This window comes from Larus michahellis, chromosome 2, assembly GCF_964199755.1.
Source record: "Larus michahellis chromosome 2, bLarMic1.1, whole genome shotgun sequence".
In the NCBI taxonomy this organism is placed as follows: Eukaryota; Metazoa; Chordata; class Aves; order Charadriiformes; family Laridae; genus Larus; species Larus michahellis.
In genome coordinates this window covers 29123183-29141896 of record NC_133897.1, presented here as the reverse complement: position 1 = coordinate 29141896, position 18714 = coordinate 29123183, and the positions used below count along the sequence as shown (strand labels likewise).

At 37.3% G+C, this 18714-nt stretch overlaps 1 protein-coding gene across 5 annotated transcripts in view; it reads right to left on the bottom strand.

The window, feature by feature from the left end:
* Positions 1–18714, bottom strand: part of UMAD1 (UBAP1-MVB12-associated (UMA) domain containing 1) — an 83172-nt gene that overhangs the window by 58602 nt on the left and 5856 nt on the right. For 4 of the 5 annotated variants that reach the window (XM_074574744.1, XM_074574740.1, XM_074574741.1 and 1 more), the window contains one exon: positions 14623–14738. In XM_074574744.1, the coding sequence (XP_074430845.1) occupies positions 14623–14704 (82 nt within the window). In that variant the 5' untranslated portion in view covers positions 14705–14738. Of the gene's footprint in view, positions 1–14622; positions 14739–17127; positions 17268–18714 lie in introns of all 5 variants that reach the window. The other variant, XM_074574743.1, reaches the window with a different exon arrangement.

Here is an 18714-nt window from a genome sequence, read left to right as displayed (position 1 = left end):
TAAGCAGGGTAGAAGAGGCAACAATTCACCCTCCCATGCTAAAATAGGGACAGAACTTAACGGGGAAAAAAGGTAACCAGACACTCAGTTTACAATAAACTAAATATAACAAAGCCTCTCCTATCCACAATGCTGTTTATTCAAACTGTATTTATTTGATCTATCTACATCAAAGTTCACATCAAGATCTAAAAAATCCAAACACTTCCACCATGACTATAGCATGGATTATGCTCACTGGCAAGAGAACCTCAACAGTTTTACCAACAAAAATAATTGTACATAAAGCCATCTTGGGAAATTAGGAAGGCCATAGGCATGACCCCAAACAAACACATCCCTAAGGTTCCAGGGGAATCTACAAACTGTTCCTGAGATTCTTTACCACATCTCTTAGAAGAATCCATCATGCTTAGCTTCAGAATGTATAGTAATACGTAGAAATTAGATGTTTCCATTTAAGACGAAAAATTACTTTGTATTAGTACCCCACTAGAATGTCGGGAACTTAAGAATACAGAAAGCTGTTTCTTTGGTTATCTTTTTGTCCATAAGCGTACAAGCTGAGACTCTTCTATCTGTCTTCCGTTAATAAATGTATCAGAAGCTAGGAATATCTAAAAGTAGACAGGATTTTAACAACCGGCAATAGTAAATGCACTTCAGGATATTTCTGCCTCTGCTTGACTAGCATTTCAGTGTGTTTCTAAAGCAGTGAGGGTGACATTACTTATCGTGATTACCTGCACATTGTACTTCACAACTAGGCTTCATACACATCGTTCAATTTATAATTCAGAATATAAGTTCCCAGTTAGAAGTGGTGTTGTTTTGAAGGGAAGAAGGAAGGACAAGGACCATGTTACATTATGTTCTGACCTTCAGATGATTTCTGGAGGCAGTTTATATGGCATTTATTTATTTAGTTATCTTAAAGAATACACTCAAAATCCTGACCTCTCAAAAACTGTCTGCTTTTTTCATTTCAACACCAGTTCTGTTCTTTTGAGTGGTTTGACAGTAATAAAAAGCATCCCAGACATACTGGCAGAGTAAAACTAAAAGCAAAGTCAAACAACATCCCCACAGTATACCGGCTATTATCTTCTGCTTGCAGCGTGTCAGCACAGCACATGGTTCAGTCCTCTCAGAAGGGTCAGAATACACTGGGCTCCTGAAACACTGCACATCAATAGATTGGTCCTTAATACTCCAGGTATCACATCAGAGCACTTATGCTACTTTAAGTGACACAGACAGACAACAAAACTAATTGTTGGTTGCTCTCCAGTTGGCAAAGGTAACAGAGGGCATACATGAGGAAAGTCGCCAATAGTAGAATGGAAAGAAAAGTTTTAAAGCAAAAGCCTCTGAGAATGTGTCCATTTGCACTTCATGTTGAGCCTGATCTCTAGAGTCAAGATCAAAAGTGCCTAGACATGTTCTCACCAGAAATGTCTTAACTTCATAATTCATTCTCTGCACAAGAAGTTCATTGACTTTAGGTACAGAATGTAAGCAAACAGATGGCTTATACTGCCAGGAATGTGCTGAAGACTTAAAGGAATATAAACCCCAAGAATTCAGAAGTTTCGCTGGACCCAAGGGAGAGCGTAGAAAAAAGAGAGAAGGGAAGCACTTGAGAAGACCACTTACACGTTATCACACCTTCTGAAATAAGAACACAAACGAGTAATGCAGACATCCTTAGCTTTCCACCTGATTCATGAAATAGAGGTTAGAAAAGAAAGTATTTCTTGCTCAAGAGTAGCTGTTAAGAAGGTGAACGTGTAAGTCATGCAGCTGAAAGATACCTGCTGACACTAAGCAGGTAGGAGCCTGTATTGCTTAACCAGTAAAAGATATCACGAGAATACTGGGGGAGGGTTCTTTAAAAAAGAAGAAAAAAAAATGCTTTGCTTTTTTGTTTTAAAACAGAAGACTGCAAAAAACCCCAAACACTGCAAGATAAATTTGCTTGGGGTATAAGGATAAAGAGCGGATCAACACTATTGCACTATGGCCCTGATCAACTTTAATCTCCACGTACTGTGCGCTTCGGGTTTAAAAAAGCAATATGCAGGCAAATACATTTTATAATCTGAATTTCTCAATAACTTCTTATAATCAAACCTGGAATCAGAATGTGATGGACAGCTTTTACTATTATTTTACCTAGAAGATCCCATTTCTTTTACCAGCCAGCGTTGCCGGTCCCAGCCCCCCGGGTGGCCAGGGCCCGTGCCCCCCGGATTGCTAAACTGGCAGAAGGAGCGGGCACAAACAAAACGCACCCTCTTCCGCCCAACAGCTGTGCCTGCAACACACCTCCCAGCAACAAAGTAGGGCTTATTTTAATCAACTTTTGACGGATAATGAATGCATTCGTGGCTGTGACAAGTTGAATATCACCGAAAATATGATCCTCAATTTTTTTTCTTTGAGTTCTCCCCCTTCTTTCTTCTAATAGTTTCTTAATACTCCTAAAAAGGTAATTTAGCCTAATAGCAAAGGCTCACAAGTATAGAATTTGACTGCTGCTTAATGCTATTTAAAATGAAAAGCATATTATAACAAACTACGACTCATTATCTTCACACAGTACGCATATTTTGCTATCAACAAGATTAGAATGGGTATGATGCCTGGAAAGGCATACTCGAAACAATGATCTAAAAAAGCAGCTGTCTCAGAAGCCACAAAATGCATTAGGGATCTAAATTCATTAGCTGTCGCTTCTGCACATGAACACAAGCGTCCTGGATCTGATTGGGAAGCAGCTTTAACTCCTGCCTCCCCCACAGCATGCTCCAGGCACAACGGGCACCTTTTCCCTGGAAATTAAACCAGGGGAAACCAGAGCAGATCCCGCTTTTCCCCTTACCCTCTAACTGGCCCACTCAAGAAGCAATGGACCCAAGATCTAGGCAGCATAGTCTGAAGGTATTCAAGCTCCTGCCTCCCACGGGGAGCCCTCCCGGTCAGCTGCACTTTGATTTGCTTGGGGCACCTTTCTCCCCTTCCATTTGCAGCTGGACCCAGTTCACCCAAAAAGGAAAGGTTGCCTGGGACAGAGGTAAAAAAATCAGAAAGAGTCTGAGCCTGATGCCTAAGAGTTGGCAACACACTCTTGCCTCTTCACACTGGTTTTTGGGGGTTACTTGTGGGTTTTTTTTTAACCTTAAGTCATTTAGGGTTAATGAAAAAAAGCACAAACCTGCAACACGCACAGGCTAAGGAGCAGAGAACAATATTCCAGCCTCCTTACTCCCAGGTCACTGTAATTCAATGATTAATGCAGTATCAGAGAAGCTCCTACATCTTGCATTATTGAAGTAAAACCACTGTGCAGCCAATATAAACAGTGGAAGTCCTCCCAACTGGACTATTTTAGACTTCGATGTTAGAAGATGTGCACCTGACAGCCCTGAGCCTATGCAGAACTAGATTTGAGGTCTCCCGCTTCTCAGATGAATGCTTGAATAAGCACAAGTACACATCAAATATATTTCAAGAAGAACATGCTGTAACTTCAGCTTTTGGTTTTGAATCAAGTGGACAGACGTGCTTGATGTATGGCACCTTGATTCAGACACTTCAGCTTCAGAGCATACCAAGAATTCAAGCTTACTGCTGGTCTCTGCTTTTGCCAGTGGGCCATTTTAGGCAAATATGCTCAAAACGCATTTTGTAAAACTGAATTTCAGAGATGTTTAATTCTACTTCTTGGTTCACTCTTTCCTTTTTTTTTTTTTTAAAACACAATGCACAAGTTGGAAACTACTACTGGTTCTTCTCTGGGTCTCACCTCTGATTCACTCAGTGGTAAAGTAGGAGTAAATTTTCTTAAGAGTTGGTATATCCAACTGAAGTTTATATTTATCTGGAGTCAGTGTGTTAAATTTTGTTTAAATCTAAGGAAAGTTCTTTGTGCATCTTTTTGTAAGTGTTGACATTACTTGTGGGTTAGTAAAAGAAAACAGTTCTAGGAAAAAAAAAAAAAATGTCCCCCCTATTTTTCTCCCCTAATGAAAGGTGCATTGGTATGTGTATTTAATATCTATGTTTTAAAGATAATATTGGCTGCTGTCTGCTATAATATCTTTTGTAATGCTTTTGTAAATCAAATCTTCCTTAGTCATAACCTTCCCCTTCTGCAAGACCTAAGGATGAAATCATTCAGAAGAAATTATGTAGGGAAGTTCCCATTGAAAAAATAAAATGGCAAAGAAATAGCCATAAAGTCCCATTCCCTCCCCCTCAAAAAGCTGAAGTTTCATACAAACTGAAAGAAGGATTAATTTTAATCTTGTAGGTTTTAAGTTGTTTCTCTCCCTTATTCACCCTGGAATAGAAAAGCTATGAGCTTAAACTCATGAACAACTGCAGTATATTGCTGGTCTAGACAGGTCTCAGCAGAAAGAGACTTTGAATGATATGAACTAACAGCAAAAATCTTTTTGGGACTTTGGATCATTTTAGGGAAGCTTGCCCATTTTAACTGAAAAAAAAATATTGTACAGGTTTAATGGTGGTCATATGCTCAAAGACCTCATCATTAATCTGGGGGTAACTGAAAGAGGGGGAAAAAACCACAAACAAAAACTCCACCAAAACAAATAAACCTCAGCATCGACAACTTAATACTACCTATTGTGAGAGCTCTCTCTACAGTTCGTACTTGCATTGTTATAGACAAAATACAAAATCCGTATTCACCTAACTTCTCCTAGACACCCTGACAAAACCAAGAAGGAAATGAAGAGACTGTATACATCTGCTGAGCGCATTTCAAGTCCCACATTTATCCCAACTCCTGGGAGTGTATCAATATTCCTGAGTTAAACTCATTTAAGCTCCTGAATGATTTTCTATCCATTATCATTTTTGCCCCATACACAGTTTTTGTAGATAATAACCATGTAAACTGAAGAAACAATATACAGAATTAAGACTGTGATTACATCCTGTGATGTACATGGTTAACTGTAATAACAGCAAAGTGTGTGCCAATTGTTAAAGAAATAAACTGCACAAACAAAGCAGCCCACTACTTCTAGGAGGTCTTTGCATCCCTCTTTATTTTTTACTATCACATAGAATGACATCCCCATGACAATGGAAATAGCACTAGAATAATTTACTAAAAGATATAAAAAGTACAAAGTGAAGTGATCGCAGTCACAAAAAATTATTACTGTATAATTTCCCCAGCAAGCCATGGTCAATGCTGTGAGCAAATGCTTATTTTTGACTGAAAGAAGAGAGAATAATTTCAGAACTGACTCCACGCAGCCCTCATTTATGGGGGAAAAGCGGCACGAAAAAGCTGAAGATCATTCAGCTGTGTGAGCAGAGATCACAAAGCACATTAGATTTTTGGCAACCACCAAAGATGCGTTATGGCAGAAGTAGATGAAACAGCACTGAAGTTCAAAACAATTGACCAGATAAATCACATATATCTTTTAATTTCTTTGGCCCTCACTGAAAGGTACTTAACCCAGTATATCAAGAAAGAACAGCTAAAGAAAAATCACCTTTATGCACAAGGTGACAAGCCATCTTTCATTTTATAAAGAAAAACCTTACACTTACGTTACTATTTCATATTGAGGCCTATGACACGACTGACTGGAAACACTTGTGAAACACAGAGCAAACCTTCTTGAATTTCTTTATACTACCTAATTAAAAATAAACAAGACAATGTATCTTTGGCAAAATAATTTTTCATCTTTCACTGAAAAAATGTACAAAAACATTTATTTGCCAGAGATAGGGAGGGGTTTGTGTAAAATCAGCTCAACATAACATTTCCTTCAGAGAAAATGAACAGTAACATCTGTAGGCTGAATGACTCCAACCAGACGGGCAGTGATTGCATGGGCTAATGACTAGGGCTCTCCTTGCAAAGAATGATCTTCTAACTACGCTGTAAATTGCTGCAAGAGGGACTTCAACCTGAATTTATCACTTGCCAGGATAGCAACTTGCACTGCTGCAACACATTTTCCACCTCTTGTTTTTCAGTTAGCCCTAGCTGTAAGTTCACCTTATATAGGAAAATCAGACTTGGGCTTAAAATATATTATCATATCTTGAACTATTTTCTTTGCATCATAAAGCAAAGAAGCTTTTCATTCTAAGAGATATAATGATTGATATATGTTGCCAGCATATTCTGGCAACAAAGTTTACAACCAACACTTGAAAATCCCTACTTTTACACCACATTTTGCTATGTTACAGTAAGCAATCGGTATTTTCCTTTCTTGTATTTCAACTGCGAATTGCTTTAAGAATGCTACATGGACCAATACACTAAGGCGCTACTATTAGAGAGTAAAATACTATGTATGGGAGTAAAACTGTCAGAACCCAGGTGTCAAAAGCAATCACCCTACTATAAGCAAAGGTTAGAGTATTATGTTGACTATGTAAATACATCGCTGCAGAACAGTCATGTCCAAAGAATGCCTCCATCTTTTCCGAGGATAAATTTCTAGCAAAAAAAGGATTTTCTTACTTCAGCATATTCTACTTCCATCACTATTTGCAATAGTTAAAATCAGTAGGACAAAACCTCTCAGGAGCAGTTTGGAGACCTGGACATGTAGAAAGTGGCTATTATACATCAAGTCAGAAGGCAGTTAATATGAAAAACAGGAATGCAACTCCAACCAATATTTTCTTAGAGGGCTGGCAGCAAACTGTCAGATGCATGTGTGACCTCAAAACAACCTTTTGCCAGATGCCTCTTTAACCTCTTACAATTGCATCAACTTCTAAAGACTGCTACATTTTACCATTTTCCTCCTTTGGTTATGCAAATTAAGAAGATGTGCTGAAAAGACAGATTGAAAATGTTTGTTTCTGTGCATTTTTGTCTGTCTTAAAGCCCTAAACTAAATACAGCACGATAATACAGCAGCACATTCTTTAACTTCTTTTTTCTCTCCAGAATTAAAACTGCTGTATAAGTTAAGCAAGAAGACTTCATCTTCTTTCTCTTCTCCTCCTCTGAGTCAGTGTTCAAAAGCAGGTAACTTTTTGAGATAGCTGTGAGTTAGGGGACAAGACAATACTCAGCCAAAGCAATCAATAAATAACTTTTAATACTATTTACCATTTTTAAGTAAGTAACTTTGTTTCATAAAAATTATGTGAGACATCTTATGTCGCAATCAATAGAAGCCAACACAATGATTCATATTCCGATTAAAAAATGGCCCATATGCTAACATTTCAAAAAGGGCATTTTTGCAAGTTAAAAAACAATCAAATACATAGCAAAGAGCACCATGAACGTGTTTCAGGGGCTCAAGCCTTAGAAAGAAAAAGAAAAAAAAAAAAGAAAAATATAATGGACTGAAAAGTAAGTAGGTCATGTATACTAAGGTGCTAAAATTACTAACAGCTGATTTGTGGCCAAGTGAACTGTTTTTAAAATCTAGAGGTGTGCAAGTAAATGAAGAATTGAATAGTCCTTTGTCAACAAAAACATGCTTTGATGAGGCATTAAAAAAAGATTCCCTGTGCTGTACAGAATCCATGAAAAAAATATTTCCTTCAAGAAATACACTTCCTTACACAGCAAAACAATGAATTTCAGTTGTTCTGTAACCCAGTTCCTTTAATCTGCATAAGAGATGCTGACTGAGTTCACTCAACCAAATCACTGCTGGCTTTCAGAATACAATCAACACATGCTTTTCAACAGTATTAATATAGCATGAAGCTTGTGCTCCTAATTATTCATGTTTTTGCATTCTGTTTTTTCCCCCTGCTGTAAAATATGCAAATTTACCTCTTTGTGTTATTTAGGTCCCACATGGGCCTCAACAGATCTGTTTGGAAGGAATTACAAGCCAACATCTAGATACATGCTGTCAACATTTCAAGCTTCATTATTTTTATTAGGTTGGAATGCCATTATAGATTTGATATTAGGATTTAAAAAGCTTTTTATAAATCTGTCGAAAACCTACAGTCTAATAAAATGGTGTACTGATAATTACTACTACTCCACTTTGTGTGTGTGTGTGCATGAAAGAGAGAGAGAAAAGCCCTACAACTCTTGAATACAAGAGAAATCCCCATCTAGCGGCACTATTGAAAAACGCAGTTTGTTTTTGTGCAAAATTAGTACCCAAGAGGATTAGTTTGACTTCATTACTGAATGAAGGGTAGCCATTACCTCCTTATGCAACTAAGGATCGGTAACAGGAGAGGACTGTTTCTTCTGAATTCCTTTTCCTCCCTTTTCAGTCAAATCTGACTGTAAAATTCAACACCCAAATGAGCTACTAACGATTTTTAAGTATAAAACCCAGAAAGCAGCACTTCAAGAAAACAGGTCACTTAATACAGTAACATCTTGGTATGCATCAAAAGTGCTCACTTACATTGGCATAGGCTGACACATCTAAAGTATTCTTTAGATAAAAAATATTTAAAGATTTCTCCAAATCTCATATTATTATAAAGTTAGTATTAAATACTTCTGAACTTAAACAACATAATGAAACAGTAGCTTAGTTAGTGGAAAACTGCAAGGTTGGAAATAACTACACAAGCACTTACTGTTATATAAAAAAAATACGTAATATAAGCCCATTGATGCAGAAAGTAAAAGGACACTGAGACACTGCTTTTTTCCAACTGGCACAAAGCCTTATGCCTTTCTTTAATGCAATAGTATATTTTAAAACACTGCAGCAGCCCAGCCTTCCTTACTAGCATCGCTAAAAGCTCCTTAAATATTAATGAAAAAACAATGTAGAGATTCACAAGAATCTACTACACATTACTACCGGCTCCTAGAAAATAAACAGCAGCAGCAACACAATATTTTACAAATCTCTCAATGCATTTAATTTTTGAAGTGTGTACACAGAGGGGAGAAACGAAACAGCTATTTGAATTGCAGTAAAAATCTAGTATGGGGTAGTCCTTTGATTATATATTAAATTAAATTGATATTAAATTTTCTTTTATAGCATACTCACTCTTGAAGATTTTAAAACGGCACATTTCTCTCAGGAACAAACATTTAAGAAGTTCTTAAAAACATATGTAGAGGTCTGTATTACTAAGATCAATACGTAAACAAATAGGTCTTTATTACACGCTGCCTGACAGTGGGGGTGTCCCTTAATTCAAATATGCGGTTTATCCAATTCTTCCTTCCACAATAAAAAGTACCCCAAATACTTTCTGCATGCAGCATACATTCATGTCATAACAGAAATAGAGAGCTGAAGGGAAAAATATATATGTAAAATTGCTTTTCAGAAAAACGGAGTCAAGATTTCCAGAACTAGAGACTGACTAGTGTTGATCATTTTACTTTTTTACATCTTCAGTACAGAAGACTTCTGCTTTGTTAAGGATGTTATTTTGCAATATAACTTCATTTAATAAAGGGAAACATTCACTTGGCTGTAAATGATACTTTTCACAGTCTCATAGCTGAGTGAGGATGCTCCTGCCTACAGATGACGATGCCCTGTATGAAGGAATTATAATACTGAATTAAATCAGTAATACATATACTGGATACAGTAGAGTAAAGTTCATGTACCTCATTTAAGATAAAGCCAAGGTTCAAATGCCTTGCAGAGATTAGCTTAAAAAAGTCATAAAAAGGTAATATCTGACCACCAAAATTTTCACATATGAATATCTGCTATCATCCATCATAATTTATCAAACTTGTGTATTCTTTTTGCAGCCTGTTATGTACTTGACTTTGTTTCAGCATGTAACAGCAGTAAGTTCTACAATACCTTCCTTCTTGCAAAAACATTCCTGAACTTTCCACCTTTCATCTAATACCAGTTCTCTTTTACTTCCTTAATAATGAAGAAATATTTGCCTTATCCTGTTATTTCATCTCACGGGATGAAAAACAGTAGATCCCACCTCCTTTTCTGTGAGGTTTTAGATGTCGGTGTAAGTCTGACCACATTTGTTCTGTAGAGCTCCTTCTCTTCAGATACCAGCATTGAAAGAGAAGGTACATTTTGGTTAATTCGACAGGACTCAAATACCACGAGTCCTTCTCCACATTGGGAAGAGACTTAAGAAACCCTTAATTTCTTGTCTCTGACTATTTATGTTTTCTTGAGAGGAAACACAACAGGCAAAAATCATGCTTGCTCCAAGTGAAAAGCATAACCAATAAGCGTTAATACAAAATTTTCTTACTAGTTCTAGGTGGCCTCCAAGCATCTAGAAAAGCACAGTAGGGAAAAGGGAGGTTTACAGAGCAGGAGTATATCTTCATTGTAAAATTCCTGCTGATCATGGCAATAGTCTCCCTGTTATCTGGGACAGTCACTCCACTCTGACAAGAGTCCCGTGCCTGTTTTTTTTTCCTTGGGTACTTTTGAAATTTTGAAAAACTCTACACCAAAATTACTGAATCTCAGAAAACAACCTTCAGGTGGCAGTCAAATGCTCCCTCGAAGTCAATAACAATACTCCCTACCACCTGTTAGGGATGTGCACCTGAGGCAGAGCAGAGCTCTGACTTAAAAGCCATTGGTCAGTATTGAAAATCCATGTTAATTTACATGTAAAAAACTGAAACAGGAAGCTTTCCTAAGTTCAAGGAAGAAACAGAAGTTAAACAGATTTACAAGTCAGGCTTATCAGCACCAGCTTCTCCAAGCCATTTACTCCATTCCAATTTACCATATAAAAAGATCCCTGAAAGAAAACACAAAACCCAACAACTCTTAAATCCATGAAACAGATTGCTCTTTAAAACACAATTTAAAAATAAACAAAGTAGACTTGAACTCAGGCATGGTTAAAGGCTCAGACCAAGAGCTCCTCGGAGAACTGTGCTGCCTCCAGATGGTAGTGAGAGACAATACAACCAAACGGGTTGTCCAGCCCCAAGTGCACCGAGTGCTCTTCTGTCCTTGTTTAGGCAAGATGGGACTGCAGCCCTTGTTGGCGAGGTCTCTCCCCAGGCCTTTGGCCTCCTGGCACCCTTGCTTGGCTGCAGGCTCCCCTGCCTGGCAGAGCCACTGGCACTTGCTGCTCCCACACTAGCTTACTTCAGATTTTTCTGAAAAAGTAACTAAGATCCTGCACAGCAGCACCTTGAACTAAACTTGAAAACAAAATTAATATTTAGCAGTATTTTTTAAAGATCACATACGGAACAATATTCTGTGATAAGTGATTTTTTTATTATTATTTTTCTCACAATGAGGGTGATGGGACACTGGAACTGGTTGTCCAGAGAAGTTGTGGATGCCCCATCAGTGGAAGTGTTCAAGGTCAGGTTGGATGGGGCTTTGAACAACATGATCTAGTGAAAGATGTCCCTGTCCATGGCAGGGAAGATGGACTAGATGATCTTTAAAGGTGCCTTCCAACTCAAACCATTCTGTGATTCTATGATATTTCAGTTGTCTTCAAGAAAAAAGGACTCACCACCCACCCCAGAGAAACCATCAGTACCATGTGGATGTTTGCAGAGTTTCTGACCTTCTTGCAAAACACACATGGGAAGCAGCATTGCTGCCTCAGTTTTTCAATTCCTCATCTTAGACTGAGGTTAGGACTACCAGTTGCATGCATCTTTGCCATCTGATGGGAGATTTTTAGCTGTGTGCCAAACCAAAATATTAGCACTAACCTGTCATCTCCTCTGTGGCTAGCAACAGTAGGAATGGATGGCAATCTGGAATTTATTTTCTATAACAAAAGCCACAAAACATGAGAAATTCCTTAAAAACTACTACTCTTCAAAATTCCCAAGCTAACTGAAAATTTACTTGTTTTCTGAATTCTGGCATTCAGAATGTTAACTTTAAAAACAATTTACGATGATCAGGCAAACCTCTGAAACGTTTTTTGTATTTCTGCAATTGATTCACTCATCAAAACCAATTGCATGTGTTGTGTATATTTGATAAGCCTCTTTTCCCTTTTCAGAGTGATAGTTACGCTTGTTACAGAACAAGCACTACTTTTACAGCTTCATGAACAGATGAGATGACCAGTATCTGGAAAATAAGTGAACTGGTAGTTAGACATAAAAATGCTTCAGTCCCTGGTAGAAAATTACATTTTGTATTTATTTGGTAGTAAGTGAATTATGATTTTTTTTTTCTTGACTCCCACACAAGCAATATTTGCCCCAAAAGCTAAAATAGAGAATTTCTTTCAGCTACTATACTGCAAAGTTGGGTTTGTTGCTTCTGGTGTTTTTATGGATCATCTTTCTAGTCAAAGAATAGGTATTCAGATACTGAAAATCCAAATCCATTGATATTCTACAAGCAAAGATAGATTTAAAGTATCACAATATATAACAGGACTTGGAGGAGTTAAGAAAAAAATTGAAAACAAAAAAAATGATCCTCTAGATTTGACAGGGTGATAGCTCTGGTGAAGCATCAAACCCTCTTCCCTCTTTTTCAAATATCAGATGATATAGAAAGAGATTAAAATAATTCAATACTGTTAGGAAAATCACAATTATCTACATTTAATTGTGATGCTCAGTACTCTCACTACATTACTGAATAGATTTCTTTCATACTTTAACGGACAAGGCATTTGATTTTTTCTTGTTAGGTCTCATTCGGACTTACAGTAAGACTCCTGGCTGCTCTATCAGTGGTGCAAGGTGTGAACAATCTTGCAAGGGATTTGTGACAGACAAGCTCTCCTGACCACAACAGTGGATATCAGGAGACAGCATCCCCTAAGGATGCATTTTTTCTCTTCATTCTCCAGGAAAGGAAAGCAAAGCACTTCCTCCCATGTCCACAGATTATCAGCAAACTAGGCTTTTGGTTCTTACATGCATTGAATGAAAGACTGGGTTTAGGAACCAACTTAAAACATAAGAAATTAAATTCTTACTCCCTTCAAGAGCGTTCACAGCCTACACCAGTATTCACACTAATGGTCCTATAATCCTACTGAGATTTATTAAAGACATTTAGTGCTGGTATTCTAGAATATTTTACACCCAACTTTAAAAAAAGCTTCAAAACCTCCCATCTGAGTAATAAAAAAGTAACTAGCAGAATAGCTAAGTGTTGTGGGTTTGTTTTTTGTTTTTTTTCTTGGACTGCCACTATTCCTAGACAAACAAAACTTCTAGATAAGTACCTACTTAAGTGCTGACCTATAATTCTGCAACTACCTCCATCTAGTAAAACAGTGATATGCTCCGCTGACAAGGTTGACAGCAATTCCTCTGCCCAGTAAAAGTTAGTTAAGATGAAATTACAGTCCATTTCGTTGCAGGTCGCTAAATTAACTTGTCTGAGCAAAAAATAATAAAAAATAGAAATAAAATAAGAGAAGATTCAAGCAAAATTAATAGTACTTAAGTTTAATTTTACAGATTAATTTAATATGAATTTATACGAACAAAGTTTAAATAGTTACTGACAGCATTTCAGGAAAAAGTAGTGAAGCTAAATTGAGTGCAGAATCAGGATCAGAAATTGTGGGACATAATTAACGTTTGGGCGTAGAACTCTGCCTCTTACAGAATTTGAAACTCTAAATGATCTCCAGACTTTTTTGGGACGACGATGTGTGTCCTTTGACACTTCCACAATGCAAATGCTGGAGTGATTTCATGTAACCATCAAAACCAGTGCAGATGAACAAAACCCAGTGGAAGGCAACCACTAAACATGACAACACAGAGTCACAGATGTGAAACCAGATTTGTTTTAATGGAGTGCTATTACAAAGAATGTAAGTTCGTTCTCCTCAGAAAGAGTTCCAGTAGTCTCTCATATTGTTAGCTTTTGATGATGTAGAGGCTTTCATGACTTGAAAATGCTCAAGAAAAAGTAACACTTGCATAGAAAAACACTGTAAGATTCCTGATAAGAACAAGTCAGTACACCAGAGCAGCAGAAGCTGAACATTGATGATGACAGATTTACAAGGAGGAAAACACAAATTTTCAAAAGAGGAAAAAGAAAATTATCAGTTACAGCATGACAGCAATAAATTCTTTATTTTCTGCATGCTTTAGCCATCCTACAAGACTGTGAAAGAGCTTGATTAAAGTTGCAAATTTAGCCAGTTCACAGGTGAGTACACTTCAGATTAGTTTTCAAATAACAAAAAGACTTTGAAAAGCCTATACTTCTTAATTTCCATCAAACTAAGCATAAGTCAGATTGTGAAAGACACAGATGCTTCTTGGCTTCTAACATAAAAAGACTTTGGAGGTAACACTAAAAGCAAGTAACCTGAAAAAAACCAGTCCTCTAACGACTGCAATAAGATTTCCTCTTTCCACAACTCTAATCATAAAGCTAGAAGCCTCAGCTTTGAGCTTCCTTGTTTTGTAAAGATGTAACTTCTTGCTCACAACATGAGAGGAAAACAAGAAACTACATTTTCAAGGCTCCTGAATAAGAGTTCGTACCCATGGAAATAAAACTTCTGCTATTTAGTCCAAATGATTAGACTAGGAATATGAACTCCTTCAGGAAAAGTAAGAATTCTGAACAATTTTTATCATGGCTTCTCTTAACATTTCATCTGGTCTACGCATCTCAAAGAAATTTTTACATTTCAAAGATGAGAAGAATCATTTTATAGAGAAACACCACTTACCCACAATAACAAATCCATCTGCTTCTCTCTCTGGCACTGTAACCTTCTTTGAATCTTGACTTTTTCGGAAGAAGCTGAACATAGCCTCTTTTTTTCTTTTTCTTCTAAGTCGTTATCTAAAATGAAGACAAAACATGTTAAATAAGATAACATAATTTACCATAAGAAGTTCACACCATGCCAAAGGCCACACATGATATTACAGCTTAATTTTTATTACCATATTTGAAATATCAGGCATTTGTATGTCATACAGATTACCTTCTTGATGTAGCAATTGACTTCAATAGGCAAAAAGAAAGTGAAGTATAAAAGTCGTTTTCTGTAAAGTTATGAATGGAGTGGAACAATCAAAAAAAACTCAAACAACTTCAACCTTTCTAAAGGAAAGTGAAAGAAGGAAACTCCCTTCAACATTTATCCAGTATCTTTCCATATTTTTCTGCTACTTTGATGAGAAAGTTTGTGTAACAACGTTTCGGAGTTAGTTCTAAAGCATCTAAACTTTGAAGTCCAAAACATGGTCCTGTAGAAAATGCAACTTTATAATGCAGGAATACTTAGGTGTCTGTGCATCAATTAAAAAGACCTACTAACCCCTACAATATTAGCATCTTATCTATTTTCATTTTTCCAGTTTGCGATCTTAGAGACAGGTTAACACTTGGGTATATTTGATTAACAGTTACCACTGATTCCCTTAAAAGAAACTGCAACAAAATTATATGTTGCAAATTTTTCATAAAAATTCATTAAAAGAATCTTCCAAAGCAGCTAAGAACTCTGAGTTTACAACAGCTAGAACACAACAAGGAAACCAGTGGGATTAAAACATTAACTGCAAAAGATTATGCTCAGTATCTCTTCTCTCTCAAGACTGGAAGATTACATAGAAGCAATTTGGAATAGCTTAAAAAGGACAAATTCATATTAAAACCCCCACGAGCATTAGCCAAAAGACAGGCAGTTGGGCCAGCTTTTACAAAATTCAGTCCTATGAACCAGTCCATAAACATGGATACATCATGGAACATTCTTCTAAGCAAATTCTCTAATTATTCTGAACCTTGAGATGTAGACTTAAGAAGTTTCTCCCACGAAAAGTTAAAAGAAAAGCTTTATAAGGAAGCTCTTGCGAAGAACAACCAATAGAACTATAAAGGCATGGCAGCAGCAGCCACCCCTTGAAGGTGTGCTTCCCTCCAGCCTCCGAGGGCTGAACTCAGACCACTTGGACCACTGGACAAGGCCAACCTACAGAGCAGCCTGTGGTCTGGCTGAAACATGCTGTATGCCAAACACAGAGAGGAAGGTTTAAAGTAAGGTACATGAAGCTCTTCGCTACTAAAATACCAATATAAAACTGGGAGAAGTAGAATAATGTCATTTCACATTTGAAGTAGAGTTTGAGGAGCAGAATCTTGATTTACTTTGCAGACACCAACATTTAAAGGAGAAGGGACTGAGAACCCTACAGCAACATCTAATAAACACCTCCAACAGAGGAAAGGAGTCCAGTCTAAAGAAAAGGGCTGTACAGTGTCAAGTTTTGATAACATTATTTCACACTAAATTTAACAAAAAAGAATCTTTAGAAGGTGGGAAAGAGAGAACAGTGCTACCATGTAGTGTTTGGATTTAAAGAAAAATAAAAGAAAGAAAGATAAAAATCCTGGATTAATTATTTGCCAGAATTCCTCACTTCCCACCCAAATATTCATGGTACCACAAGCAAGACACTTTTTCCCCTAGCCAGTGACCTGTCGCAATTAACTGCACAATCAACACTGACTACTCAACAGATATAAGCTGCCTCACACTCTGCTGTTACAAGCAATAGCAAACACTTCCATACTCCAGATCACAGAAAGTCCAGTATGAAGTGTAAGCACTGGCTTTCAGAAACAGTATATAAAGAGAACATGGCAAAAGCAGAAATGATTCAAACTGTGGCCTGACACCTGAGACTTAAAGACTGAATACCCTGCAGGCTGGCCAGCTACTGCTTGCTTATGCTGACGCAGTGCCATTTCTAGCAACCAAATAAACTACACGGATGTACAGAAGAACAGAACAAACCATCCAGTCCCAGGTATGCAGTAATTAAAAAAATGTTACTTATCTGCACCTTACTTCTTTTTGCTTGTTTTCCTACCTTACCACATGAAATACTGATATTTCCAGTTCCGTGGAGATTACACAGTAGAAACTCCTAATTACCTCATTTATTCGTTACCTTCCCCCACACCCAGGCTCAACACATGGCGCCAGCAGCATATTCCTTTTTCAGCCCTCGGGGAATAAGTCTTCTCCTGCAACCAATTAGGGTTGTCAGTCCCATAGCTCAAGTGGTAAAAACCTGTGCTGTAATGCTCAAGAGTCAGGTTTCTGCTCCGATGATGTATGAAGGAGAGGCAGTTGTGGAACAGTTTAAAATGCAATTTAACCTTCATCCTAAGTGTGCAACAACTAGAAGTAAAATCAACTTGATGCATTAAATCTTACAGATAGCTTTCGTAAAGGCTCAGATTCCAGTCAGCCACTTCAGGTGCCAGTGCTGCAGTTGCTCCAATCCCATTTTTTTCTTTGAGATCTGCATTACTGTACAGTCTTCAGCTCTATCACATAAGTGTTCCTCTTCCCTTCTTTCTTGCACAAAGAAAAGCATCTTAATCTGTATGTACATGGCACAAAAGAGCCCTACAGGAAACCACACATATGTCACCTTTTAAATACTGCATATTTAACATACCTAAATTTCACTGCTTAAAGGACAACAGACATTTCAGTTCAGAGTAAATTAACAATCAGTACAATCTGATCTAGCAAATTAATGTTACAAGCACTTTCACATACTAGATGTTTTCTTTTCATTGACAGAAGGCAGCCTGAGTATCCCAATCTTTTCTAAACTCCAGAAAATTCATTTTATCTACATACATGAGTCTTGATCTTTACTTTCTAGTTTTCAGTTTCTGAAGTAGCTTTAACTTAAGTCCACTGCCAGCAGTATTTCTCAAACAGAAAACAAAACAAAAACCCCTACACATCCTTTTGCTTGAAGCAGAAAAACAAACAAAGCAAACAAAAGTACCCCCTAAACTCAGGCCTCAAGTTCTTACACTGTTTAAAAACACTGGTCCAGCAGTAAGAAAACAGTGTTTGTTGTATTTTGTGATTGTGAATGTTGGGGAGGTGGTAAGGAATCCATCTATTAAAAAGACTAACATAGTGAGGCTGTTTCCTTCTCTGGGTGTTCACCACTTAGAAATAAAACTTGTGCTTGTAGATCTCACAGGTCTGCGTAACCAATGTGGAGGAAGGAGCTTGCCAACTACTACTTGCAGTATTTCAGCACCTTTGCTGAACACAATATTAAGTTTAAACTAAGTAACAAAGAACAACTAACAAAATAGAAAGGGGCCACAAACAAAAAGTAGAGCTGTATACGGTATGGCATAGGTAAAGGAAAAGCTGTAGAACAAGCAATGCTGAGACATTTGTGATATTTGCTCTCTTAAGAATTTTATCAACTGTGGTACTTCAAAAGTAAACATAAATCTCTCCAGCAACGGAAAATGCAACCACTAAATTTCTTGAATTACATGTTAAAAACAGAACAAAGCCCCTGTCCAACAAAGAAACACAGAGTTGAATGGAAACACTCAGGCTCTTGAAGATAAGAACACAGTTTAAGCACTTGCAGAATCAGGCTGGAGTTTTACTACTTCTAGATAAGATGAGGTTTCAGTTAACAAAAGCTGAGAAAAACCAGTTTCCGCACAAGTATAATTTCAGAGTAAAAATTAAATTTGAAGTTTGTGGACCTGCATGCATGGTCACACAGACTAGAGAAAAAAGCACTTAGCTGTGTGGGTTTTTTTTAAAGCTGTCAGCACAAAATCACAGAAAATACACCCGCCATTCAGAGATAGTGCCACGTTCCTGCAGTAATTTCTCCTATATAGCACAGCACTTTTCCCTTCCAGATGGGATTAATTTTATTTCTATAGGAGAGCTGAAATTGAATTCACTGCCTAAAGATAAAAATCTCCCTTGGTAGGAATATGCAATTCCCTTCTCCTCATGTTT